General features: G+C 44.1%; 1 protein-coding gene across 5 annotated transcripts in view; it reads right to left on the bottom strand.

Moving 5' to 3' along the window:
* The window catches only part of NFIX (nuclear factor I X), a 172707-nt gene that overhangs the window by 45895 nt on the left and 100002 nt on the right, over positions 1–26810 (bottom strand). For all 5 annotated transcript variants that reach the window (XM_088463418.1, XM_088463417.1, XM_088463420.1 and 2 more), the window contains 6 exons: positions 10326–10388; positions 6567–6641; positions 6331–6451; positions 4280–4416; positions 3694–3801; positions 1719–1897 (listed from right to left, as the gene is read on the bottom strand). In XM_088463418.1, coding sequence (XP_088319544.1) covers positions 1719–1897; positions 3694–3801; positions 4280–4416; positions 6331–6451; positions 6567–6641; positions 10326–10388 — 683 coding nt within the window. The remainder of the gene's footprint in view (positions 1–1718; positions 1898–3693; positions 3802–4279; positions 4417–6330; positions 6452–6566; positions 6642–10325; positions 10389–26810) is intronic.

Genomic DNA, 26810 nt, shown 5'->3' with positions numbered 1-26810 from the left:
ACGAGAGTAAACGGAGCTCAGAACGGCCCCTCGCCCGCACAGTCCCTAGCCCAACCTATGCCCAAAAACTGCGGGAAGCCGTGGGAACAAAAATGAAAAAACGTAAAAGTAAAAAAAAAATGATTTTAAAAGTTATCTAGAAATATTTTAGCAATATATATAAATAACAACATCTAAATGTAAACCACATATTTTTTCCCCAAGTGAAAAACAATATTATTTTACATTACATAATAAATTAACCATTTAGATAAATTTAAATATAAAAATACTCACTAAAAAATTAAACAATATATCATGTATGAAATAAAAAAACAACTGTGAATAAAAAATATGGTAAAATGAATTTCATTACTAAAAAGGAAAAGTAATGGAAAATACATGGTTCACAACATGGAAGCAAGCGGGTTTAAAAAATAGAGAATAATGAAAAAAAACAGCAGCGCAATTTTTTTATACTAGTGGATTTATATATACTATATATATATGCAGAAGAGCTGACAATCTAGTATTCAGGGGATGTAATTGTTTAGGGAGTCTTTTTATTCATAAATATGCAGTAAGTGATAAATGCAGAGCACAGCACTCAAGCCCTATGAACTGTATCCAACAAAAAAACAGAGGTCCCATAAAAGATATATGTATCACTAACACCAACCACCTATGGAAGATTAATATAAATACACTATATATATATATATATATATATATATATATATATTATATATTATATATATATATATATATATATATATATATATATATATATATAGTGTGATTATATATTGTACTGCTCCTTTCCGGTACATTAACACAAGATTCGTACACACCTGTGGTTGGCCTATGAATGGTCATTTATAACATTTACATACATTTCATTTTCATATTGCTCAGCTCTTCCAAGTGACAACTAGAATGGAATTCAAGTAGAAATGGTATATTATCTACAGTATACAACAGCCTGGTCGCTACACCAACAGAAATCTATTTATACAGCACCTATATAAAATACTATATTATACACAGTACAGATGAGATCCTAGTGCAGCTCCAAGAGTTATTTGAATTGTTATATACTCATGTTTGTACGATTATTTCTGCTACAATGACACTTTGTCATATTGTCCATGTAAATATTCACAAGGCTGTGAAAACAGCCGTAATAGGTACATATTAGAATAAGTTTAGTCATTCTACTATTTCTTATAGTCCATAACTTTTTTTTATTAATAAAAATTTCAATGAAGTAAATTAAAATAAAATGTATTTAAAATACTGTTATTTCTAAATAGAAAAAAAAATAAAGGGAAAAAAAAAAATCTGTGAAACTATAACACTTTATTCAAATATTTTGTTGTGTATTTGCTAAATTATATTATTTTAATATTTTATTAATATCCGTAAAGAATTAGTATAATTATTTTTCCTTGTGTCCTAAACAAATATTAAAAGTGTAAAGTCAAATTATTATTATTATGTAAACAGAATTATTGAAACAACTTTAAAAAAAAATAAAAATACTATTGGCATTCTTTAATTAAATGCAAATAAATATAATAGACAAGGCACTTATTTAAAAAAAAAAAATCTAAAATATTATTTAGATAATTTGGATGCACACATACATTTTAATTACTTAAAAATCCTAAAACATTTATTAAAGATGAGTGGACTGTGCCAAATATGAACGTCTCACTGAAAGTGACTCGTAAACTCACCTGCCCTGCTCCCTGTCCAGAGGTATCTGAGCAGACAAACTGAACGAACTCTTTGAGGGAGTCCTGGCTGTGGTGGTGATGATGGTAGCGTATTGTTGGGTGGGTAAAGTAAGGGCTGGACTGCTGGATAATGGACGTTGAAGGAAAGTGTATAGTAGATGCTGATGCCCGGGGGCTCCCTTGGTTAAAAGACAAAATATATAAAAATCAGTACTTCATTTCTTGTAATATGTTTCTATATTTATTTATGACCTCCTCAAATATGTGCAGTAATGGAGCCCCTCCCCCATACAGCTGGAAAGTATGCGGACTAGGTTCTTGATTTTACAATGTACATTCAAGAAATCCATCTTTTGCCAAGTGTACTGTAAATCTAATTGTTCTGGTATGACATGTGTCAGTGTGTCATTGTTCTTTAACATGTGTCAGTTTTCTGTGACCCTTTGTGTCAGAGTGCCATTGTTATGGGACCCCATGTGTCAGTGAGTGTGCCACTGTTTGGGGACCTCATGTGTCAGTGAATTTGCCATTGTTCTGAGACCCCATGTATCAGTGAGTGTGCTATTGTTCCGGGACCCCATGTGTTAGTAAGTGTGCCATTGTTCGGGGACCCCATGTGTCAGTGAGTGTATCATTGTTCCGGGACCCATGTATCAGTGAGTATGCCATTGTTCTGGGCCCCATGTGTCAGTGAGTGTGCCATTGTTTCGGGACCCCATGTGTCAGTGAGTGTGCCATTGTTCCGGGACATCATATGTCAGGAGTATGCCACTGTTCCGGGACCCCATATGTCAGTGAGTGTGCCATTGTTCTGGGCCCCATGTGTCAGTGAGTGTGCTATTGTTCTGGGACACCATGTGTCAGTGAGTGTGCCATTGTTCTGGGCCCCATGTGTCAGTGAGTGTGCCATTGTTCTGGGATACCATGTGTCAGTGAGTGTGCCATTGTTCTGGGCCCCATGTGTCAGTGAGTGTGCCATTGTTATGGGACCCCATATGTCAGTGAGTGTGCCATTGTTCTGGGCCCCATGTGTCAGTGAGTGTGCCATTGTTCTGGGCCCCATGTGTCAGTGAGTGTGCCATTGTTCTGGGCCCCATGTGTCAGTGAGTGTGCCATTGTTCTGAGCCCCATGTGTCAGTGAGTGTGCCATTGTTCTAGGCCCCATGTGTCAGTGAGTGTGCCATTGTTCTGGGCCCCATGTGTCAGTGAGTATGCCATTGTTCTGGGCCCCATGTGTCAGTGAGTGTGCCATTGTTCTGGGCCCCATGTGTCAGTGAGTGTGCTATTGTTCTGGGACACCATGTGTCAGTGAGTGTGTCATTGTTCTGGGCCCCATGTGTCAGTGAGTGTGCCATTGTTCTGAGCCCCATGTGTCAGTGAGTGTGCCATTGTTCTGGGCCCCGTGTGTCAGTGAGTGTGCCATTGTTCTGAGCCCCATGTGTCAGTGAGTGTGCCATTGTTCTGGGCCCCATGTGTCAGTGAGTGTGCCATTGTTCTGGGCCCCATGTGTCAGTGAGTGTGCCACTGTTCTGGGCCCCATGTGTCAGTGAGTGTGCCATTGTCCTGGGCCCCATGTGTCAGTGAGTGTGCCATTGTTCTGGGCCCCATGTGTCAGTGAGTGTGCCATTGTTCTGGGCCCCATGTGTCAGTGAGTGTGCCATTGTTCTGGGCCCCATGTGTCAGTGAGTGTGCCATTGTTCTGGGCCCCATGTGTCAGTGTGCCATTGTTTTGGGACCCCATGTATCAGAGTGCCATTGTTCTGGGACTCGCTGTGTCAGTGCCCTTTTTTCATGCATATGTTTCCAACTCATCATCAGTTGAGGGCGACATTATGCCTTGATGTGTTTCTTAAATATATTATTCTAACCTCATGAACACTATCTGTTTTGCGGTTTGACAACATTATAGCCCTCCCCCCAACCCCACCATCACTACTCTATTCTACTCTACCTTGACCTAATGTCCTACACCTACCTGGTCTCACTCCAGCCAGCACAGGGAGGGGGTGGTGGGTGAATGCCATGCGAGAAGAGCTGGTCTGGCAATATTCTAGCTTGCCTGACTTCTTAAGAGACCCAGGTCCTTGAGAAGAAATAAAGAGACAAGTCAGAGGTTTGAGAGTAGCAAGGGATGGTGGCTGGGACAGTCCCTTCACTGCCAGATGGGAAAGCAAAGCAACACAGAGCATATAAATTCTTTCTTTATATTGTATTTATATATAAAACTGTCAGAACAAAGAATCATGTCTCCCAACAAGAAAAGCAATTGGTTTTTAGTGGTGTTACAGCACCACCTACTGGCAGATTAAAGTTGTTACTGTAATGAAGAAGTAATTACATTAGATTTCTACTGTGTAGTTTACGTGTAGAATTTTAAAAGCATGAGAAAAAACAAATAACCAGGTGAATTGCAGAGAATTCATTGGCTGTAAATGGGCTGCTCCGCTTTAAACATGCCCACTCAGCTCCTTAGTGTCAGTGTGACCTGCCGGCCACACTAGATACATAAATAACATAGCACATGATGAAGCAGTGGACACAAAATATAGTATATACAGTACCTGTGTCCACATCATTCGGCCACACGCTGGCCTGGCTCCCTCCGGCTGCAGGTGACCGGCCTGTACCTGGGTAAAACACGTCATCAACTGGACTCTCTAACTCACTGTCGTCCAAGGACTTTGGGCGCTTTGTAGAGCTGAGAATTAGACAAACAGAGTTATCAGCATGTTGGCTCATTTCATGTCCATATTCAAGGCATTATTTCCCGTACAGGCCACCCCTGTGCTGAGGACGTGTAGACGGAAGGGAGTTGTGCCTACGCAGGGATCACTCTGATGTCAGGCAGATCACTTGCACCAGGGTTAGGGCCGGCGTAGGTACATACTGATAATGATGGAACCAAGCGTATGGATAGAAAAGGTCCAACTGCAGATATATGTACAACATCTGCATTTAAGTCCGTGAACACAATGCGGGTGCAGTCGTGACCAACTTGTATTCAACTATGCATGGGCCTCAATACCTGGGGCGGCCTGCGGGATCATCCCCCCGTAGCCCTCTCTCATGAATGAACATTAATAATGTCTGCTATTTCCTCAGACATCCTGCAGGGGGCAGAGGTAGTACCATGACAAGTGCAGCATAAGCTGTATCGAATCCAAACAGCCAGCAAGGAATACAAGTATGCATATTGGTAGCTGACGAAGGCAATTGCAAACAATTAAACTCGAGGACTACAAAAAGCCAATGTTAAGCAAAATCGCCAATTCATGTGTAAACTATGCATCCAATAAAAGGGTTCTTATCGCTTAGACAGAAGATATCTAAAAATATAATAAATCTGCTATCTAGGACAATGCCGATGTACGTCATGATGGATCATGTCATTGCTCATTATGGGATTGCCGGATTCAATTAAGAGGCGAAAAGTGCCGTTTGGAGATAAGTTTCCGCGGATTCTGACTTTTCGCCTGTTTTCAAAGTATCTCCTTATTCAATTTCCAGGACGATTTTGCCTAAGCGGAAACTCAATGCAATGTAATATGCGGAACAGTATCTCCTATGAATAGGAGGTGAAAAAAAGTGCAAAATCGTTATTTTGGGGTGCAAACATAGGGAAACGACTCAGTACCCTCGGGACAGCCCCCCAAAGTGCATATCATCCAAAAATTACAAAAAATTTAAAAAAACATCTCAGAGCAAAAAGTACTTTTGTTTTGGGGGCAAAAGAGTAAAAAGTGGGGTGACAAGCATAAAAACTATCGAAATAGACTTTTTGGGGGTCTGCAAGGATGGGTGAGATGTTTTTAGGATTGCAGGTGCATGCCACAGGTGCGTTTTTGATGTTTTTTAAAAGTTCACTTTAGAGACATAAAAACATGCTAGCACCCATTTTCAAGCACCCCAAATTTGACAGGACTACTTTATTTCACCAAAAAATACAGCTTTATGCCATTCTTCACCAAAGACGCTAATAAGAAGCAATTTAAACTACTTAAGTGCCCCCAAACACTTGTATTAGGGTTATTAGTACACATCTACATTGATTCCCTATGTTAGTGCATCTTTTTTGGGGGTACAGACTGATTTCCCCAGTTCTGACAGTACTTTCCGCCTGTTCTGCATTTGCCGCTTTTGCCAGTTTAGGAATTGAATAGGGCGAAAAGCGGGGATGCGCACGGAAAGTTTTCGCCTCTGAAACTTGTGAAGGAGGCGGAAAGTCGGACAGGCGAAACTTGTCAGACTTTTCGCCTCTAATTAAATACGAGCCTTATTCACAGTTGGAAGCAACCGTAATCGTAAAACGCGTGAAATAAAGTAATATTTCTGTAATCTATTCAGAGTCGATCACATACGGAAGTCAGCAATTGTGGATCCCTCTCCTTCACGTTCCTATGTCAGATGCATCAGGAATATAACAGGTGAGAGTTCACACAATGCTTATAACTTGCAGTACGGCACCGTCCTTCACTTATAGATACATTATCCCCATTCAGCTTGTCATAATGAAGTCTTTATTTCATGTATTTAAGACCTTTTAAGAGAATTGCTTCCCAAATCTTAGCACACTCTGCTAATGGTACAAAAAGGACTCTTTGGTGTCTCTTACCTGCTGGATGGAGGGGAGGTTAAGGACCTCCGGCCAAGGGTAACTTGGTTTATATTGTAATAGCTTGGGCTCTCCAGATCAGCCAATGAGAAGTTAGGACCAGATGCCGTTGCGACGGGCGCTATGAGACACAACATAGGAATCACTTTACACCAGCTCGATGGGATCAGGACATTATGAACGACCTGATCTCATACAGAACCCATCCCATCGGTCCCCATCTTACTCATACTCACTCTGGGACACGCGGACGAGCTCAGTGACATTCCACACTCCTGAAGTGACAAAGCAATCCTGGAAGTTGAGATGTCCTGTAGGGGGAACAGCCAGACGCATATAAAATAAGAATTACATGATTGGTGGAAGAGAATGCCTAATGGGAATATAATGGCTCAGAGGTGGGCAAAGACCTCGCGGGGTCCTAGACAACATACTGGTTTGAGGACCCCTTTCATTTCTCAAAAAAGAGAACACATAAAAATGAGTTACAGTATTCCGGGCTCTCAGTGCCCACTGTGCTACCTAATGAGTGATCCGGCTCTATGACGGCTCACTATCCACTAAAACCAATGTAGGAGTGAGAAGCTACAATTGATGCCACCATGGCGCAGAGTTGTGCAGAATCCCTTCTTGTGTATTGGATGAAAATTTAAACACCTGTCTTATTCATTGAGAGCAGCCCAAACACCCAGGGCTTCATTCAGAGGTGCACTAGATGCCGCTGCAGCTGCGCCTGTTGTTGGGAGTCGCGGCTGTGATAATGATATGCAAATGCCATCTCCTTGTGCAGCAGCCTGCGTCTGAGTGTGCAAGCACTGATACACCCGCTTTCTGCGCCTCTGCACTCTGTAGTACAGGTGGTGATTCTTGACAGGCCACCATTGTGTGCACCACCATCCTCTCTTGTGCCAGGCCTATGGCAGGTGCAGTTTCTCCTTCTGAACATGGACCCTGCGGCTGCGGCTGTGGGTGAGAATGCAGCCGCTTTTCACTGACACGCCCACGACACTCCTATAACACGCCCATGGGAAGTGGGTTTTTTGCGTTCACTTCAGGCCACCTCCCAGTCACCACCCACTATTTGTGACTCATGCACTCAGGTTTTCAGAACTGTCTGCGCATTCAGCAAATACTCCATCAACTCTAATAACTTTGGCATTGCGATCGAATAGCATGCACCTCTAAATCAGGCCCCCAGTCGATACCAAGGACTCCCATGTTATGCACAGCATTGTGCTGGTTCTGTATAGCGCATATGGCTTGCATGCGGTGCCTTATAAATGATTTGTGCAGGTACAGTTTCCCTGGACAATAAGGCTTTTATTGATTATTGGACACACAGAGACAAAGTGATATCCGGCAAAGTGATACCCAGCTGACACTGAGATTTCTCAGATCTCAGTTTCTAAAAACTCTATTTTTTTAATTGAAATGAATACCCCACCTACAGTACATGGAGTGTAAAATTCGCAAAACAGAACCTGGGGGACCTATGACCTATTATGTAAACATCCTACTACTAGGCGATACACTCTCTGGTAGACTGTATGTCATACTCATCACTCGGCCATCATCAAGTGCACCAGCATTAGGGAGTCCTTCTGCAAATACACCTTTGAGTTGGAGCTGGAGGCACCAGTTCCACTGAAATAGGGAGAGTTGGGGGGTAGTGATGGCCATCGACCATCGATGGTCGTTGGCAAGTGTTGCTGTACCGATGCCACACCATCGATGCTGGTACCATGATGAGTAAAGAACATCGAGTCCAATGTCTGAGGTGGGCACACACGCAGCACTTAACCATCATTGGCTAAACCATTGATGGTTTTCTGATGATGGTTTAAAACCATAGATCAGTGATTCCCAACCTCGGTCCTCAAGGCACACTAACGGTCCTGGTTTTAGTGATATCCATGCTTGTGCACAGATGGTTAAATCAAAATAACTGAGGTACTGATTAAATCACCTGTATCAAGTATGGCTATCCACAAAACCTTGACTGTTAGTGTGCCTTGAGGACCGTGGTTGGGAATCCTTGCCAAAGATGGTAGAGCCATCATTGGGCGACACTATTATATTAAAATAATTGTATTCATGACTGTGACAAGAATAAGTTGTAAGAGGGTAATTTAGCATATAATGAACGTTTGTGCATTCCGGCTGCACAGGTCATTTATCCTCCCCAATTTATGGACGGGGGCTATTTCCCTAACCCAGTGGTTTCCAAAGTTTTTCTGTGCGTGGCACCCTTATGTTTTCAGATTTTTTTCGGGGTACCCCTAAGCCAACGGTCACACATTGACACATACATATACATACAGACCGGGTCATATATTCATACACACATACAGGCAAGGTCACACCTACACACACATATACATATACACGTACAGGCAGGGTCATATACACACACACACACACACACACACACACACACACACACACACACAAGCCAAGGGTCACACAGACATGCATGCATACATACAAACAAAAACACAGGCATGGTTACACAAATATACATACATATACATGCATACATACAGGCAGGGTCACACAGACATACACACAGGCTGGGGCACACAGACATACATACATACATATACATACACACATACAGGCAGGGTCACACAGACATACACACAGGCTGGGGCACACAGACATACATACATATACATACACACATACAGGCAGGGTCACACAGACATACACACAGGCTGGGTCACACAGACACATGCATACACACAGGGAGGGTCACATAACATACATACACACAAGCAGAGTCACACATATACACATACATACATCAGGGTCCCACATACATACAAACATGCAGGCAGACTGCAGTACCCCCATCACCTTGCTTGATGTGGAGCCAGCAGCTCCTTCCTCCTTCCTTTTTTTTTCGGGACACATCAGGTCCCGAAAAATATCCACGATATGTGCCCGCATCGAGCGGCACTTCGGGGCCAATATTATAGCTCCGCCGTGATCAATTAGCAGTGCTACATTAGCGCTGCTAATTGGATACTGCCCTTAGTGTTTTGATTTTTTTTAAAAGTGAATAAAAAATAGTTTTCTTGATTTTTTTTTTCAGCCAAAAAGTTTTTTTTTCTGGATTACCCTCATATATAGCTCAAAGTAAGGGATTTCTTACACCAACCACACAGTATACAGTGTCATAGACACAAAATACTACTTACTACTCAGTGCCGGAGATTATTACTGTTACTATACTGTTACTATCATCTTTTCTGTTCAATTCTAAATCTCCCATTCAGTGTCTATTTTGCCCATTTAACCCCATTAAAAGAAAATATTCACAGGGGGGTGGTCAGAAAAAAAGTTGGCGTGTCTGCCAGTTTGTACGCCGTTTCATGGGCGTGCATAAATTAGCCACTGCAAGTGCCTACGCAGCATGAGAGCCCTCTGCCTGTCAGGAGAAGCTGCCGGGTCTGCGGCTGGTCAGACCTGCCGCAAAGGCAAGATGGCTGCTCGATGTGCGTCGATGTTACTAATATTTACGCAGGTAAGCGACGTTGTACGCAGATGAGAAGGCAGCAGCGGGCGTCCCTATGCTCGGGTGATCTTCGGGACCATTAGCATATTTTCACTGCTGTGTTCCATACGCAGTCACAGCTGCGATCGCATTAGCCTCCATCTTTGAATCCGGCCCAGAATATTATTCCTGGTGTCTGATCCTAGAACGCAGACTTTTATGGAAAGACATATTGGGGTCTATTCACTAAGCCTTGGAGAGAGATAAAGTGAACGGAGATAACGTCCCAGCCAATCAGCTCCTAACTGTCATGTTACAGACTGTTTTGAAAAATGACAGTTAGGAGCTGATTGGCTGGGACGTTATCTCCGTTCACTGTATCTCTCTCCAAGGCTTAGTAAATAGACCCCATTGTTTCTAGCACCTTAAAATGGAACAGTGGGCACCCATGTGATAGTGAGTCCAAGTGTTGTAAATTGTACGGTATAGTAACACTTACCATTTGGCGGTGGCTTTATGTCCACCTCTGTCTGCTGGTTTGCATTATCGGACTGTCCGGAATCTGTGGAAATAGGAGTAGCATAAATGAATCTTTATTCAGTAACATAAATTACTATGAAGTATATGACATGGAGTGCTATGTTCCATAAAAAACAAGATATATATATATATATATAATATATATATCTATGTATACTATAAATATGTATTTATGTATACTGTATAAATATGTATTGATGTATACTGTATATATATTTATATATATGCAAAAACTTCAGCCGCCTATCAATTTTTTTTATTTTTTTTTCCAATATTTTCTTTGGTACAAAGGCCAAAATTCCCCATATGGCTCTGAAAGCCAACTATTACGCCAGCATACTTACTAGGAAAAATAATTTTTGTTTTTTGTCCGCCCTCCCTGCATTCTCATTTTTTTTGCACTCATTTGTTTATATTATTTCTTTTTCTGCTCACTTAAGGGTACTTTCAACTGTCGGTAACACGCTAAATTTATTATTTACTTGTTCATCAGAGAGGGGACGGAATACAGCTGAAAATATCACAGAACTGTTGTGAATTGCTGGCAGCCATTTTAAAACTTGGCAGCCATTTTAGAGCTGGCTGCCGGTCCCCAGGACAAGAAAAAAAAACAAAAAAAACAAGGAGAGGCGAGATTAGGGATATACAGTTAAAAAGAAATCAAGCATATCTACATAAAACCAGGTGGACAATTAGAACAGCGACATTATTATAAATGTATAATTGAACTGGTGTCTTTTCTCACTGATAAACACATTTATAGACGAAGTTCAAGTACGCTCATTCACTGAAAGCCACTGATAAGTGTATAGTGTGCTGTTCATTTCTAGGGACCGTACCGAGAGAAACACCATCTCTTTCTAATTGTTTATTTAAAGTGTACTTGTTGATTACACACAATGGAGCAAAATATATAGCTTTAACATTCAACACAGGGGCAGCGACACTACGCGCAGCCAGATAGCGCCACGCTAATGTTTTTTTTGTGACTGGAGCTTACCAGCAAGTGCAAGGATATTTGGATAACGCCTCTTCATTGCGCATGCCCCAACCCAGAGTATGAGGGCACCGGAGAACCCAGGACCAGCCTCTCAATATAAAGTATTGACATAATTGAGATAGAAATGAGACTGTAGCCTGTCACGTCACTGGGAGCCAAGGATAAGATGGAGTCTAGGGTTACCTCATTTTATTTCCAGATTTCTGGACAGGGGACATGGCTAAGGGGTCGTGGCCACATTCTCTACAGTGATGTCATGGTGTAGGCAGTGTGTACAAAGGAAATTTTATTGTGCATTATGGGTTAAAGATGGCACTGCCCATTCCCGAGCACTTGATGTCCGGGATTAGTTATCACCCGGACTCCGGGCATATTTTCTGATTTACTGGGCTGTCAGGAGTCACATGAATAAAACCAGCACACCGTCTTATACTTTCAGCGGAGGAGGCCATCTTGTGGGCTGCAAGATGGCTGTCTATGTTGTGTGTAGCTATCGGGCTGTTTGCTTAATTTACTTCCTTTATCTCACTCAGGGGCCTATTAATGATGTTAATTATCGGGGTCCGATAATTAACATTCTAACTCGCCGTGGCTGCCGGGGCAATTCATCATTGCTCTGGCGCGGTGACAACTGATGCGAATTCAACTGTCCCCGTGAGCGGCTTCACTGCTCATTTTCAGAGAGGTCACGCATGCGCACAAGAGCCCCGACGTCCGGCGGAAGGAGCTGGACAGGGACTGAGGGATCTGAAAGGATCCCTCTTTGCAACCCGGGGTTGTGAGCCCGGAGCAGTCAAACTCCGAAAATATTATATTTTCGGAGCTTGATGAATTCTGTCCCCATACTAGTGTATAGGGACAGCGGGCCATTCCGCCAGAGGAAGGTAAGTAGGAGATATCTGTGATACTAGTGTATGGGGACAGCGGGCCATTCCGCCAGAGGAAGTTGAGCAGGAGATATCTGTGATACTAGTGTATGGGGACAGCGGGTCATTCCGCCAGAGGAAGGTAAGTAGGAGATATCTGTGATACTAGTGTATGGGGAAAGCGGGTCATTCCGCAAAAGGAAGGTAAGTAGGATATATCTGTAATACTAGTGTATGGGGACAGCGGGCGATTCCGCCAGAGGAAGGTAAGTAGGAGATATCTGTGATACTAGTGTATGGGGACAGCGGGCCATTCCGCCAGAGGAAGGTAAGTAGGAGATATCTGTGATACTAGTGTATGGGGACAGCGGGCCATTCCGCCAGAGGAAGGTAAGCAGGAGATATCTGTGATACTAGTATATAAGGACAGCGGGCCATTCCGCCAGAGGAAGGTAAGTAGGAGATATCTGTGATACTAGTGTATGGGGACAGCGGGCCATTCCGCCAGAGGAAGGTAAGCAGGAGATATCTGTGATACTAGTGTATAAGGACAGCGGGCAATTCCGCCAGAGGAAGGTAAGTAGGAGATATCTGTGATACTAGTGTATGGGGACAGCGGGCCATTCCGCAAGAGGAAGTTGAGCAGGAGATATCTGTGATACTAGTGTATGGGGACAGCGGGTCATTCCGCCAGAGGAAGGTAAGTAGGAGATATCTGTGATACTAGTGTATGGGGAAAGCGGGCCATTCCGCAAAAGGAAGGTAAGTAGGAGATATCTGTAATACTAGTGTATGGGGACTGCGGGCGATTCCGCCAGAGGAAGGTAAGTAGGAGATATCTGTGATACTAGTGTATGGGGACAGCGGGCCATTCCGCCAGAGGAAGGTAAGTAGGAGATATCTGTGATACTAGTGTATGGGGATAGCGGGCCCTTCCGCCAGAGGAAGGTAAGTAGGAGATATCTGTGATACTAGTGTATGGGGACAGCAGGCCATTCCACAAAAGGAAGGTAAGTAGGAGATATCTGTGATACTAGTGTATGGGGATAGCGGGCCATTCCGCCGGAGGAAGGTAAGTAGGAGATATCTGTGATACTAGTGTATAGGGACAGCGGGTCATTCCACAAAAGGAAGGTAAGTAGGAGATATCTGTGATACTAGTGTATGGGGATAGCGGGCCATTCCGCCAGAGGAAGGTAAGTAGAAGATATCTGTGATACTAGTGTATGGGGACAGCGGGCCATTCCGCCAGAGGAAGGTAAGTAGGAGATATCTGTGATGCTAGTGTATGGGGACAGTGGGCCATTCCGCAAAAGGAAGGTAAGCAGGAGATATCTGTGATACTAGTGTATGGGGACAGCGGGCCATTCCGTCAGAGGAAGGTATGTAGGTGATATCTGTGATACTAGTGTATGAAGACAGCGGGCCATTCCGCAAGAGGAAGGTAAGTAGGAGATATCTGTGATACTAATGTATGGGGATAGCGGGCCAGTCCGCAAGAGGAAGGTAAGTAGGAGATATCTGTGATACTAGTGTATGGGGACAGCGGACCATTACGAAAGAGGAAGGTAAGTAGGAGCTATCTGTGATACTAGTGTATGGGGACAGCGGGCCATTCCGCAAGAGGAAGGTAAGTAGGAGATATCTGTGATACTAGTGTATGAGGACAGCGGGCCATTCCGCAAGAGGAAGGTAAGTAGGAGATATCTGTGATACTAGTGTATGGGGACAGCGGGCCATTCCGCCAGAGGAAGGTAAGTAGGTGATATCTGTGATACTAGTGTAAGGGGACAGCGGGCCATTCCGCCAGAGGAAGGTAAGTAGGTGATATCTGTGATACTAGTGTATGGGGACAGCGGGCAATTCCGCCAGAGGAAGGTAAGTAGGAGATATCTGTGATACTAGTGTATGGGGACAGCGGGCCATTCCGCCAGAGGAAGTTGAGCAGGAGATATCTGTGATACTAGTGTATGGGGACAGCGGGTCATTCTGCCAGAGGAAGGTAAGTAGGAGATATCTGTGACACTAGTGTATGGGGACAGCGGGCCATTCCGCCAGAGGAAGGTAAGTAGGAGATATCTGTGATACTAGTGTATGGGGACAGCGGCCATTCCGTCAGAGGAAGGTATGTAGGTGATATCTGTGATACTAGTGTATGAGGACAGCGGGCCATTCCGCAAGAGGAAGGTAAGTAGGAGATATCTGTGATACTAGTGTATGGGGACAGCGGGCCATTCCGCAAGAGGAAGGTAAGTAGGAGATATCTGTGATACTAGTGTATGGGGACAGCAGGCCATTCCGCCAGACGAAGGTAAGTAGGAGATATCTGTGATACTAGTGTATGGGGACAGCGGGCCACTCCGCCAGAGGAAGGTTAGCAGGAGATATCTGTGATACTAGTGTATGGGGATAGCGGGCCCTTCCGCCAGAGGAAGGTAAGCAGGAGATATCTGTGATACTAGTGTATGGAGACAGCGGGTCATTCCGCCAAAGGAAGGTAAGTAGGAGATATCTGTGATACTAGTGTATGGGGACAGCGGGCCATTCCGCCAGAGGAAGGTAAGTAGGAGATATCTGTGATACTAGTGTATGGGGACAGCGGGCCATTCCGCCAGAGGAAGGTAAGCAGGAGATATCTGTGATACTAGTATATAAGGACAGCGGGCTATTCCGCCAGAGGAAGGTAAGTAGGAGATATCTGTGATACTAGTGTATGGGGACAGCGGGCCATTCCGCCAGAGGAAGGTAAGCAGGAGATATCTGTGATACTAGTGTATAAGGACAGCGGGCAATTCCGCCAGAGGAAGGTAAGTAGGAGATATCTGTGATACTAGTGTATGGGGACAGCGGGTCATTCCGCCAGAGGAAGGTAAGTAGGTGATATCTGTGATACTATTGTAAGGGGACAGCGGGTCATTGCGCCAGAGGAAGGTAAGCAGGAGATATCTGTGATACTAGTGTATGGGGACAGCGGGCCATTCCGCCAGAGGAAGGTAAGTAGGAGATATCTGTGATACTAGTGTATGGGGACAGCAGGCCATTCTGCCAGAGGAAGGTAAGTAGGAGATATCTGTGATACTAGTGTATGGGGATAGTGGCTATGGGATGGTAACTATATACAAGTTTTGACAGGGTATTTTTTATTTTTTGCTGTGTCTTCGTCCATAAAGAATTGATGCTCCCATATTGTTTATATTTTGTGATATAGGATGTGGATGAGGAACGCAATAAGTCCTGCAATAAAATGAACACGCACAGCCTTGCCTTCTGTAACTTATTGTGATCCTGCTCCAGCTTATATATCCATCTCATCAGTGTCGCTTTATAAGTGCATGTCACATTGGGAAATTGCTGGCAGCCATGGGTCCATTATTCCCGTCTCCCTCACGCCCTGTCCCCGTGCCAGCCTCATCCCGCACTACCTCCCTCCCCCGAAGCCCCCAAGGGCTGACAAGCCTCTAGGTCTCCTCCATCATCTTATCAGTGGCTCCAGCTGATAAATCACAGCCGGGGGCCGCCCCTCACACACACTGCGGATTATCTAAGCCCCCCACCGATATACTAAACCCCCCCTGAGCTGGCACATACACACACACACACACACACAGCAAATGGTAACAGAAGACAAGAGGACAGAGATGCCACCATTGTATATAGCAACAAATACACTTAGCCCTATAAATTTGGAATGTTGGCATATATGATGGATTCACCATAAACATAGATTAGAGGATTCCACCGAATCCTGCAAAACAAAAGCTTCTGCCGAATCTAAATCATAATTTGCATATTTAAATTAAGTGAATGGAACCTAATTGGTAAAATGCTATGCATAAATTCTAATGCTTGGAAGAGATGGCAGTGTCCTGTCCTAGATAATGTTGTGGTTATAACCCATTTGATTTGATGGGCAGAGTACTGGTTTGAAACCCTATGGCATCAAGGTGAGTCTCTGATGAAACCCTAAAATCAGTGCAACTGAATTGTTAAGTTGTGACGCACCTATTTACAATATATCTGAAGTAATAAACTATATATGATGGCCTTTACCAAAGTAGGTTACTCTAAAGGTCAGAGGACCTCATTCAGAGTCGGTCGAAGCGGCCGCACGGTCGTACAGGAAAAGGGGCCAGATATTCTAATGATTTCCTCGCAAGTTGCGTCCCTAAATTCGGATCGGTAGCTGGCCGACCAAGGGGAGGAAGCGGCCGGAATTCCCAAAAATACGCCCCCTTCTCGTACGCATTGCACGTCATCTCCGGCCTTATAAGGATTAATCGAGACCATCGGGAACCATCGGAACTGGTCATAGAGCTTGAGGTTGACCATACCCTCTCTTAAGCTCTACGATCATGTCAGTGTAAAAACCTCCCATGTCACATGTGCCATGACGCTACTTTGTTAATTATGCACTCCCATAATCCGTATGCACTCCCATAAAACGCCGTTCGCATAATTAGGCACGCCTGTGTTCGGATCTCCACTCCCCCGTTTTCAAGCACCTTCCCTTGTTACCACCCACAAACGCCTCATTCTGTCACTCAAACTACCGACCTGGCTGTGTTCAAGGAGAGAGAAATTTCTGATCGTAGCGGCTAGTTTGCGCACGCGCATTGCGAACTTTACGCATGCGCAGTATAGCGAACATCGGTGGCGTAAGACCCTGCGGCCGCTTCGACCGACTCTGAATGAGGTTCAGAGTTCTCTGTAAGGGCATGCTGGCCCTTGTAGTTGCACAACAGCTGAGTGAACGGTTGCGGCCTGGGCTTTCAATAGGATTTTCTGTTGTATGAAGGCGAATGTGGATTTTAATGGGAGAACTGCAATGAACACACTAAATGTACATTTACAAAAGATCAGGAAAGAATGTGTAGTTTCCCTTTTCATAAAGGAAGTCCTTAATTCCTGACACGTCCTGTATCTGTCTCCTTATCTTCCTGTGATTTGCCGCTGTCTCTAACCTAAATGCAGTCTAGCAGAAAGGCAACGGTAATCAACGATGTAAGTCAGAATGACGTTAATTACCGCGGGTAGACATCGAGTGACCGCCGGAATTACTATATTATTCAACATCTAAGTGTAAGCCGCAGACCCAGAGAATGAGAGAAAGTGCCTCATCCCTCATTGAGGCCACTGGATCCCAGGAAACACATTGCCTTGAGTACATAAACATTGGTTAGCTCACAAAACGACTGTGGTGCCTCATACCTCCGTGAGGTTACTGCATGCTACTGAATATATCGCCTGCCTTATTGTGAACAATGGCTCAGTCGACAGCATGGCAGTACAGCTGCGCTACAAACAGATAATGACTGTCTCCACTAGTGCAAGCAACAGGGTCCATGTTAGCACAAGGGCTAGAGGGGGACTAGAGTAATATGGGACCATTTCATGTACAGTAAAGCAAATATTTCACATTCATAATAGACATGTAGCTGTATGTTGCTAATAAAGAGGGCAGGTAAAAAAAAAAAAAAAGGGAAAATCAAATTAAGCAACACATCAAATAATAGGATCACAATGATCGAGACTACAGGGCCCAGGATGCATTGCAAATGCAGATCAGAAGGCATCGGGATCATAAGCTGCCCACAGATGGCCATGTTGGCAAGGCTTGGTGGAAGGGGAGGTAAATTCTGCACCTGATGCTCCTTTCACCGAGGAAATCTGGGCTGCAGCTGTGCCCCCTGCCCAACACTATCCCCATCCCTGGCCTGTGGCCCCGTATCTGGTAAATGAATTGAGAGAATGAAGAGAACAGATGAATTATCTCTTCTCTCTGTGTTGTATATGGGTTTTCCTTTATCCTAGAGTGCTAGCTCTGTGTGCCAGATCTTCCCAGCTAAAGAAAGGTTTTCCCAGTTAGAGTGTGAGCTCAGCAGTGCAGGACTTTTTTTGTTTTTATCTTCGAATTGTTGTTATTGTAACTACATATGTCCTATGGACACTAGAGTGTAAGCTCCACAGACCAACAAGGCCTGATCCTTGCAGCTGAGTGACAGTTGATGTATTGAATTGTGATACTGAGTATTCCCTAGTGGTGACGCGGTGACGGGTATAAATAAAATGCAGTGAATGTCAAGTGTTGGGCTACATCCAGTTCTGCATCTGTTTGGCAAATCGCCAACATTCATTTACTTTAACCCTGTGTGACTATGGCAAAGTGAGGGAGGAGAGCGCTGAGATGTCAGGCAGGAGAGTGCTGAGATGTCAGAGAGGAGAGCGCTGGGATGTCAGAGAGAGAGGGCTGGGATATCAGAGAGGAGAGCGCTGGGATGTCAGAGAGGAGAGCGCCGAGATGTCAGAGAGGAGAGCGCTGGGATGTCAGAGAGGAGAGTGCTGTGATGTCAGAGAGGAGAGCACTGGGATGTCAGAGAGGAGAGTGCTGGGATGTCAGAGAGGAGAGTGCTGGGATGTCAGAGAGGAGAGCGCTGGGATGTCAGAGAGGATAGCGCTGGATGTCAGAGAGGAGAGTGCTGGGATGTCAGAGAGGAGAGTGCTGAGATGTCAGAGAGGATAGCGCTGGGATGTCAGAGAGGAGAGTGCTGGGATGTCAGAGAGGAGAGCGCTGGGATGTCAGAGAGGACAGCGCTGGGATGTCAGAGAGGACAGTGCTGAAATGTCAGAGAGGAGAGCGCTGGGATGTCAGAGAGGAGAGCGCTGGGATGTTAGAGAGGAGAGCGCTGGGATGTCAGAGAGGAGAGCACAACATCGACGAGACCCAGCATACACACTTGCCGATGCCAGGTCTTACGGGTGTCATTGCATCGATAGCGACAACCCCCGTCGGCCCTGTATTAGAGCCAACAAGCGATGTTGTTAACGACCCGCGGGAGCGTGCATATCATGGGTACACACTAGACGATGTACCTGATATGTCGCTCCAATCAGCGGGATCACACGACATATCGTGTCGTCGCAGTGTGTACCCAACTTATGCTGCCTCTTAAATGGCATGTCCTTCTCTGCCTCTCCTCACTATACGTCTCTAAAGGGGCCTATCCATTTATAGACTTGAAAGTCTGAACGACTAGCGTTCAGACCTTCAAGTCGCCGGGTGCTGAGCGCCACTGAAAGACGTTGACTGAACGTCTTTCAGTGCTGCCGCTGCTGCACGTCCGGCTTCCTATCTCCTAACATGCCGAACCTGACGACTGTCGTCAGGTTGGCCGGCATGTTGGATAGATAGTCGGAGTCGGCAAGGACCCAGCATGCACGCGCATGGTTTTGGTAGCATCGTGCAGAAAGTCTGCTAATGGATAAGCCCCTTAAATCTAATGCTGGCCACACACTAGTATGACCAGCATAAGATGAGATTCATCTTACGATTTCCCTTGAACTCTCCGGCAGCTCCCTGGTAGTCCCGGTCGCACGATTGACACTCGATGTACATACGGTCTCACGATACGATAGATCTGCAGTTTAGGAGGGAAGGTCATTGAAAGAACACACACTTCTCCAAAATGTCACTGAAATGACGCTGGTCGGACGCACGATTCATCGCATGCACAAATACGCGGCACGATCTGCATATGATTACGATAGATAATATGGGCTGCACATCTGATCAATCGCACTAGTGTATGGCCAGCATGACATTTTTCATCCCTTTCTGCAGGAGCCCCCGCGCGCTACTGCGCATGTGTGAGCAGCCATTACCGGGGAGGGATCATACAGGTCTCTCTACCAGTCGAACGTGCAATCAGCAGCCTATATCTAAAGATGGTGTTTGCTAGCCGGGCCAAGCTCCGGAATGCTTTCCATTCTGGAGTTTGGGGAATTTCACATTAGACTGTAGCAGCCCCCATAGAAACCTATGCAATCAGAACGGGGGGAATCCCTTTCATACATCCAGGGGATGCTTTAAAGTTTGCGGGTGTCCTTTCAGGGGATTTCCCACAAAATGTGTTTAATGAATATGCACCTATGCTTTCCTCCTTGTCTCCGTCTTACTCATCTCACTATCGCCTCTCTGGCTCTCTCTGCTTCACTCTCTTTATTGTCTCTACCTTCTCTGTCTTACTCATCTCACTGTCTACTCTCTGTCTTTCTCGTCTCATTACCTCTCCTGCCTGTCTCTGAAACACTCTCTCCACCGCCTCTCATCTCAGTCTTACTCTTCTCACCACCTCTCTCCTCTCTGTCTATCTCTGCTTCATTATCCTCATTGTCTTCACACTCTCCGAAGAATCCCTCTCATTTATTTCTGTCTCTGCTTTAACTCTTCTCACTGTCTTTTCCTCATTACCTCTCGTATCTGTACAGTATTAGCCATTCACTTCTGTCTCTCCTCTCTGTATCTGCCATACTCTTCTGTCTCTACTCTCTGTGTCTGCCATACTCTTCTGCCTCACCTCTCTGTGTCTGCCATACTCTTCTGTCTCTCCTCGATGTATCTGCCATACTCTTCTGTCTCTACTCTCTGTGTCTGCCATACTCTTCTGTCTCTCCTCTCTGTATCTGCCATACTCTTCTGTCTCTCCTCTCTGTTTCTGCCATAATCTTCTGTCTCTCCTCTATGTATCTGCCATACTCTTCTGCCTCACCTCTCTGTGTCTGCCATACTCTTCTGTCTCTCCTCTATGTATCTGCCATACTCTTCTGTCTCTCATCTCTGTATCTGCCATACTCTTCTGTCTCTCCTCTCTGTTTCTGCCATAATCTTCTGTCTCTCCTCCCTGTGTCTGCCATACTCTTCTGTCTCTTCTCTCTGTGTCTACCATACTCTTCTGTCTCTCCTCTCTGACTCTGCCTTACTATTGTCTCTCCTCTCTGTTTCTGCCATACTCTTCTGTCTCTCCTCTCTGTATCTGCCACTCTTCTGCCTCACCTCTCTGTGTCTGCCATACTCTTCTGTCTCTCCTCTCTGACTCTGCCTTACTATTGTCTCTACTCTCTGTTTCTGCCATATTCTTCTGTCTCTTCTCTCTGTGTCTACCATACTCTTCTGTCTCTCCTCTCTGTATCTGCCATACTCTTCTGTCTCTCCTTTCTGTATCTGCCATACTCTTCTGTCTCTCCTTTCTGTATCTGCCATACTCTTCTGTCTCTCCTCTCTGTATCTGCCATACTCTTCTGTCTCTCCTCTCTGTATCTGCCATACTCTTCTGTCTCTCCTCTATGTTTCTGCCATACTCTTCTGTCTCTCCTCTCTGCCTTACTCGTCTTACTGTCTCTATCCTCCCTGTCTCTGCCTCACTCTTCTCACTGTCTCTCATCTCTGTCTATGCCTTACTCTTCTCACTGTCTATACCCTCTCTGCCTCATCCCTTTCTGACTGTGTTACTATAGCTTAGCTACTGCTCTGTCTATCACAGCTTCTGTTTCCTCATCAGCCTGACATTTGTGCATTACTTACAATGACATGCAGTGCTGCCCAGAGCTTACAGTCTATGATTTTGGACCCCAGGACACAAGAAGACAGAGACTCAGTCACTGAGTGTGTCCTTCTCTTGTTCGCTCCCCACCCCTGGCTTAGGTATATCTATGTCCACCATTGTAGTAGTACCCAGTTCCAACCTAGTAGACTAAACTTGCCCTATACACTCAGATAGATATAGAGAAATGTTATACCATTCACAGATGTATGTAGTAGTTTCTGAAATGTATCCATATGGAAATTAATTCAAATCTATGGGAACAGTGGTTGGGACTATAACCCTGCAGCATGCATTTCTGCTTACTGACAGCAGAGGGCGGCAGAGTACAGCAAACCCAGAATTACAATAAAGTACGCTGGAATCCTACAGTTTGTAGAGCCATCCATAAATAACAGCCCTAACTTCCACAGCTAGTTGTGATTTATTTGCACACAAAGACAAGGAGAATATTTGAGGATGTAAGGAATTTTAAAACTTATTTAACCAAATATTTTATTTTAACCCTAGTGCAATAAACTTTGCAGCTCATAGTTTGAATGTTTTGATAGTGAGGGAGAGGTCCCATGTTAAGGGCATATATAGCCACGGGGAAAGCTAGAGATACTGTAGAAGCACATGAGCAGCAGAGCTACAGGTGAGTAGTTGTGAGCACTGGGCCCATCGTGAGGTTAGGATATCCTTTCTATTGGAGAGCAATGTGGTCCCTGTCCCATCTGAGCTATTACTGTGCCCTCTTACCCTCCAGAAGCCAGATGAAGCCAGAGAATGCTAGAAAAGGTCAATACATCTAATAGCTGCTCCGATAGCTACATCTGGCAGCCTGCGTTTCCTCTGCTGCTAAACATGGCCACTTTGCTGGAAGTAGCCAGCCCTCCCAAATGATCCCTCTCCCCCCAGTATAAAATCATCTGCTCTCGGGCTCCAGCACCCTCTCACTGAATAAGCCAACTGTTGCTTACAAATGCCCCATCTAGTGAAATAATGAATTCAGCCCAGGTTACTGTAATAGAAAAAGACAGATCCTCTTTGTTATTATTTGAAAGGATCTTGTTGGAGGGTCTTCATCAGTTTACTGCTGCTGTCGCAAACAGTATGCGGATGCCTACAGGTAGTAACAATGACAGCAAATGCTTCCTTCAGACATCACCCTATAAACCAGGGACGGGGAACCTCAGGCCCGGGGGGCCGTATAAAGCCTGTGGCGTCATTTGATCTGGCCCTCTGAGCTTTTTTCTGCTAGCCTCATTTGGCTAGCAGGGTACCTAGAATGGCACCCTGCAGCCAGAAGCATTGCTGCCTGGGGCGTCCTTAGTACGCTTCAGATGATCACACCTCTGTCCTTACAGCTCCCTGGAGCATCCTCAGGATGCTCCGGGCATTGCTGTAGTCATCGGTGATTGTAACCCCACTCCGTGTGACATCACATGGAGGGGGCGTGGCCTGCACGGGGCCCGCGAATAATGTTATATATATCAAAATGGCCCTCGGTAGAGAAAAGGTTCCCCACCCCTGCTATAATTTACAGTGTCACAGATAGCAGGTACAGCTGCTTCCAGACACATTGCAATTAGTACACAAACAGGACCTTAGCGAATCCAGTTAAGATGAGTAAATATGCGCCTATACAACCCAAGTTGCGATGTAAGGGGTACCATGCAGTTTTATTTTATTGTGCTGCATGCAAGGAAAATACTGGCTGCAGCACACAAATACTAGGCAGATTTATTTTAACGCCGTTATATAGATTTGGGCATGAACAGGCTTCTCTGCCAACTCTAAATCTGCACGCATTAGCCACAGCCCTCCACCTCACTTCACCGCCGTACTGCAACATGGTTTTACCAAGATGCAAAATTGCACCTTCTAGTTGGGTTTACTGCTAACATGCTCCAACAATCAGAGACATACTGCGTCCACAACCCCATACTGATAAGGCCACTAGCCCGCTTGTTGCTGATATGCAGATTGGCCAGACACACACACACATGCTGAGAGACTGTGCGCCCTCCTGCATCGTCTTCCTACTAATAAGTGGGTGACAAGTATCAAATTGCTATTTTCAGATAATTAAATAAACGAGATTCATATGTTCCTTCCCCGTGTGCACCCTGCTCATCTTGCAGCTGTGTACACGCTCCCTCCCCCTCACTGCTAATGTGAGCAGGGGCAGACCTCCAGCTACAGGCTAAGGAGCCTAGTGGCGTGGACAGCATGCTGGGAGTTGGAATCCGACCACGGCAGGGGATCTGCATGTTATTTTATATTGATTTACGGGGCGTAAACACAGAATCAGGCACCTTCCATCGGAGTAAACAGGATGCGGGGAGCTGCTAATAAAAATGACATAAATAGGTGGGAGAGTGTTATTAATGAGGCAGCATGGACCCTCCAGATACACAGGAACCAGTGAAGCGTACAGGTGACCAGTGTTATAGGAAAAGTTCCACTTGGAATATGGTTTAGATGACTGTGTTCTAATGCCTGGGACTTGCACCACTCGCAGGTTCCTGAATGGGGCGCTAGAGATTTGACATTTTTACCTGATGCTAATAGAAACATCAGCGACACAACTATCGTAACTATTATTATTTTACAGGAGTGAAATAAAGAGTCAACCGTAATGTATATGATAATAAATATAAAGGTTTATCATATATCTGCTTTGATGTTCCTCAGTATCACTATTGCTGTCCGTTTACTAAAACTTAATATAGGCAAGTACCCGGAAGGTGCGCTGTAACGACCCCTATAAATCATAATACATTTATTGCTATCGCAAGTTATTATTATATAGCCCACAATAAAACCAACTGGAGCTGATCGTTCAAATGTTGAGCTCATGAGGCCATAAGTATATCGGCACATCCATATACATAATGATTCAGTCAGGGTCTCCTCCAGTTAGAGTAAAAAAAAACAGCGATAATGTGTTAAACTTAATTCGGGTCAAGACGATAAACTCAACCAAATGATGCAAAGTGTCTGAATTATTGTAAAGTTCAGCTACATTTAATTGGTACAGGTTGAGTCTCCCATATCCAAATATTCCGAAATACGGAATATTCCGAAATACGGAATAATTTTGGCATGACTGAGATAATAAAACCTTTGATTTTTGATGGTTCAATATACACAAACTTTGTCTAAAGCACAAATTATTTAAAATATGGTATAAAATTACCTTCAGGCTGTGTGTATAGGGTGTAAATGAAACATAAATTAATTTCATGTATGTACACAACTTTGCTTGAGCCACAAAATTATTGAAAATATTGTGTAAAATGAGCTGCAGGCTATGTGTATAAGGTGTATATAACACATAAATGCATTCTGTGTGTATATTGGGGTCCCATTCCCAAGATATTTCATTATGATATGCAATTATTCCAAAATACGGAATATTCCGTTATCCAAAATACCCCTGGTCCCAAGCATTTTGGATATGGGAGACTCAACCTGTACTTACAATACAACGTTCTTGCGACAAGAGTGAAACCATTTAGTGGGGTCATATTGAGTACGAGGGACGCGAGGTTCAGTTCCGTACAAAGGTACCGAGCGTTACCGACCATCGTCCCATCTTCGGTCTTCCCCGTGAAATATGACGGCGCATATGAGGGAATGTGTTTCTCTTTATCTCGGCCTCTATCACAGCAGACTGGTACAGTAACACACTGACGAGACATTTTTGGGATAATTTTCCCCTTGAGGCCATGGGATTCCCAATACCTTTGGAGGCTGCACGACTTCTGCCTGACACCGGACTTTATTTTCCATATTTTCCAAAACAAACCCCTTTTAAATGTCCCTTATCTAAAACAATCGGTAGGTCAGCGTGGCAACAAATTTCCCAACGATGTGGCTAATCACACTGTTTTTAAATGCACTTTCAAAATTATATTTTTTATGTAAAATAAAATAAAAAATAAAATATATATTTATATATATATATATATATATATAAATCAACAGTGAGTTTTACAATTTATGAAATGCAGTATTACGGTTTTGTTTTTTTTAACTCATTAGTTTGGGGAATACTTTCTATAGACAGAATTTCTGAGCTCATGAAATATAGTTACCTAATCTCTGTTCCAGTATATTTCAAAATTAAAACAAGGTTCAGTCCTATACGTTACATGCCCGTAAAATTAGTCTAGAAGTTGAAGTTGTTTATTATTCGAAGGTATGCATTGATTTATTAATAAAATGTTGGGTAACACACACAGAAATAGGCCGTACGATGGGTATGGCGGCACAGTTACTAATTTGGTTACGTTGCTGCGAAAACTTGCTAACCCCCTGAGTTGTGTTGCTTCGCTTCCACCTATTCTAGAATTATGAATTTGCATACTATACACAACTATATTTACACTAAAGGGTATATTCACTAACGTCTGGGTTTAAAGTGGACATGTTGCCCATAGCAACCCATCAGATTCTACTTATTTATCTAGCACCTTCTAGAAGATAATAGCTAGAATCTGACTGGTTGCTATGGGCAACATCTCCACTTCTATAAACCCGCACTTTAGTAAAGATACCCCTAGGTATCAATTATTATAAAGATTTCATATATAGTCCAACACATCTGTCATGTATATAAATGACTTGCACACTTAGGGGTATATTTATTAAAGTGAGAGTTTTTAGAAGTGGAGATGTCGCCCATAGCAACCAATCAGATTCTACCTATTATCTTCTAGAAGGTGGTAGTTAAATGTTAAGTAGAACCTGATTAGTTGCTATGAGCAATATCTCCACTTCTAAAAACTCTCACTTTAGTAAATATACCCCTTATACTAAAGAAATGATGGGTTTAATTGCCTGTAATCATTTCATGCATAGGCTAATGTATAAACTTCATTTTCAGTATGCAAAGAGTAAACGTTATATATACAAATTATTATACATTATATACACTGTGCCCTTCGTATAGATTATAAATGATACGAAATAGAAATTATACTCACCAATTCTGGCACATCTATAAATTATATATACTAATTACTTTCCTGCACCGTGGCAAAAGTGTCTATAAATTCTACACACAAAGAAGTTGTGGCATGTAAAATACCAGAATTACACACACCTATACATTAGCTGAGTGATTCATTCAATAATCCCCGTTTGTCTTTTTTGATCTCCAGGCCGGTGGAAGGGTTAAACCTGGTACGAAGGCTGTCTGCGTAATTATA

Source organism: Taudactylus pleione, unplaced genomic scaffold, assembly GCF_031769625.1.
Source record: "Taudactylus pleione unplaced genomic scaffold, aTauple2 ptg001362l, whole genome shotgun sequence".
NCBI classification, from domain to species: domain Eukaryota; kingdom Metazoa; phylum Chordata; class Amphibia; order Anura; family Myobatrachidae; genus Taudactylus; species Taudactylus pleione.
Note: the sequence above shows the minus strand (reverse complement) of the source record. Positions and strands in the feature narration are given on the sequence as shown.